The sequence below is a fragment of the Penaeus monodon genome, chromosome 29, assembly GCF_015228065.2.
Source record: "Penaeus monodon isolate SGIC_2016 chromosome 29, NSTDA_Pmon_1, whole genome shotgun sequence".
Lineage (NCBI taxonomy): Eukaryota > Metazoa > Arthropoda > Malacostraca > Decapoda > Penaeidae > Penaeus > Penaeus monodon.
Genome location: NC_051414.1, coordinates 25,874,829 through 25,876,565, shown reverse-complemented (window position 1 = coordinate 25,876,565; position 1,737 = coordinate 25,874,829). Strand labels below are relative to the sequence as shown.

Sequence of the window (1,737 nt, the reverse complement as noted above, 5' to 3'; positions counted from 1 at the left end):
ACTTACAAGTACTGTTATGTGCAGGTTATTTTCCATTTATATTAACAACTTTTATACTAAGATCAAATCATCACATACTGTTATATTTGTACAGACTCCTCGCTCTGAAGTGCCTGATAACAAGGTCAGCTGGACAGTTCCCTTTCCTGAATATGTACCAACTGAATATACAGCACCACACATTTTAGCTGGACCAGCATATGCAGACCCAAATATAGGGTAAGTCACTGAAGTTTCAGTCTGTATCATGTGGTAAAAAAATTTGTTGCCTTTGAAACATTTTCTTTCTTTCTTTTCCACAGAAGTGATGGCTTCAGACCTGTGTGGAATGCAGTAGATGGAACTATCAATAGGGTTTCTCATGAAGGAGTATATGAATTTGATAACGGCAGACCAAGGTAATGGGTGTTTGTCTTTTTCAGTGATCAGATTGTTGTTATACTTTCATGGTTATTAAAGTACCTTGAACTTGGTTGATGTTATAGTAGGTAGAAATTACATAAAGAAAAATGCAATTCTTGTTCACAGGAACCCTCGTGGCCGCACGGGAATCAGAGGACGTGGGGCCCTTGGTCGCTGGGGACCAAATCATGCCGCAGACCCTATTGTCACCCGGTGGAAAATGGATGCTGGCCAGAAGGTCATTCATGGTAAGTGCAGGAAGGTATAATTATGAAAGGTTTTAACTTTGTGTAAAGGTTTTAACTTTCTGTGAAGACGTAATTTCTAAGAAATCCATGAATAATATTTACTGCTGGTTTTAATACCTATGCAATCCTTGAGTAGCCTATAACTGCTAGTTTTCTCTCATCCAGATGCAGTTCCCTGCTTGCTGTAAAGGGGTTAATACACTAATGCATCTATTTACCCCTCCCCACAATGACCACACTATTTATTGAAGCAGCGGAGTCTAGCTTATAGGCCATCAGTGGGTATGTTGCAGTTACCACAATGTTAATGCATCATCTTGCCCCCCAAAGATGCATAAGTCCTATTTTTATTTGCTGTGATGCTAGCAGTGTTTCTACATGCTCCTACCAGTGTTGTTGAAAGTGCAAACTGTATCTCCAGTGAAATAATGCACATTTTTCTTGCTTTTTGGTGTGTTTTTTTTGTTTTTGCCTGCCTCAAAATATCTTGCATTAACCCTGTAGGTGTCTGGAAAATAAAAATTATATAATAATACACTTACACATACCAGAAAAAAATATAGTCAGATAAATTTCAAATTAATATTCAGTCTGTTGAGCCCCAAAAGAGCAACCTTTGGAGAAAAACAAAGTAGTTTCTGTACTTTATTAGCTTTTTTCCATGATAATCCTAGGATTGCAGTCAGGCATGCAATTTGTATGAGGGGAAAAAAATGTTCCTGTCATGCTTTGACATTTGTGTTGGAAAAGCAGTTCTTTAAAAATTATAATTTTGAAAATTATTGTTGAGTACATTAAGTATGCAGTATTTTGAACACTGAAAACTAGTTTTGCCACAAAGGAAATTAATTTTTGTCAGGTCTGTCTTATTTCAGCTAATATCCTTCTCAGAGGTCACATTTACTACAGGTTTTTGGCGTAACCAGCATGATGTGGATGAAAAGGGAGGCTATAATTACCCAAAAAGGGCTTAATAACTAACAGTGATGTATATACTCAGAATTTTTTAAGCTTTTGTAGATCTTTATAGTAATTTTGGTAGCATGTAAAACTGTACATTTAAGATTGTTATCATTCAGGAAAAAAA

At 36.4% G+C, this 1,737-nt stretch overlaps 1 protein-coding gene across 2 annotated transcripts in view; it reads left to right on the top strand.

The window, feature by feature from the left end:
• Positions 1–1,737, top strand: part of LOC119592076 (ADP-ribose pyrophosphatase, mitochondrial-like) — a 3,773-nt gene that overhangs the window by 542 nt on the left and 1,494 nt on the right. For both annotated transcript variants that reach the window (XM_037940889.1, XM_037940888.1), the window contains exons 2-4: positions 95–219; positions 303–398; positions 529–650. In XM_037940889.1, coding sequence (XP_037796817.1) covers positions 95–219; positions 303–398; positions 529–650 — 343 coding nt within the window. The remainder of the gene's footprint in view (positions 1–94; positions 220–302; positions 399–528; positions 651–1,737) is intronic.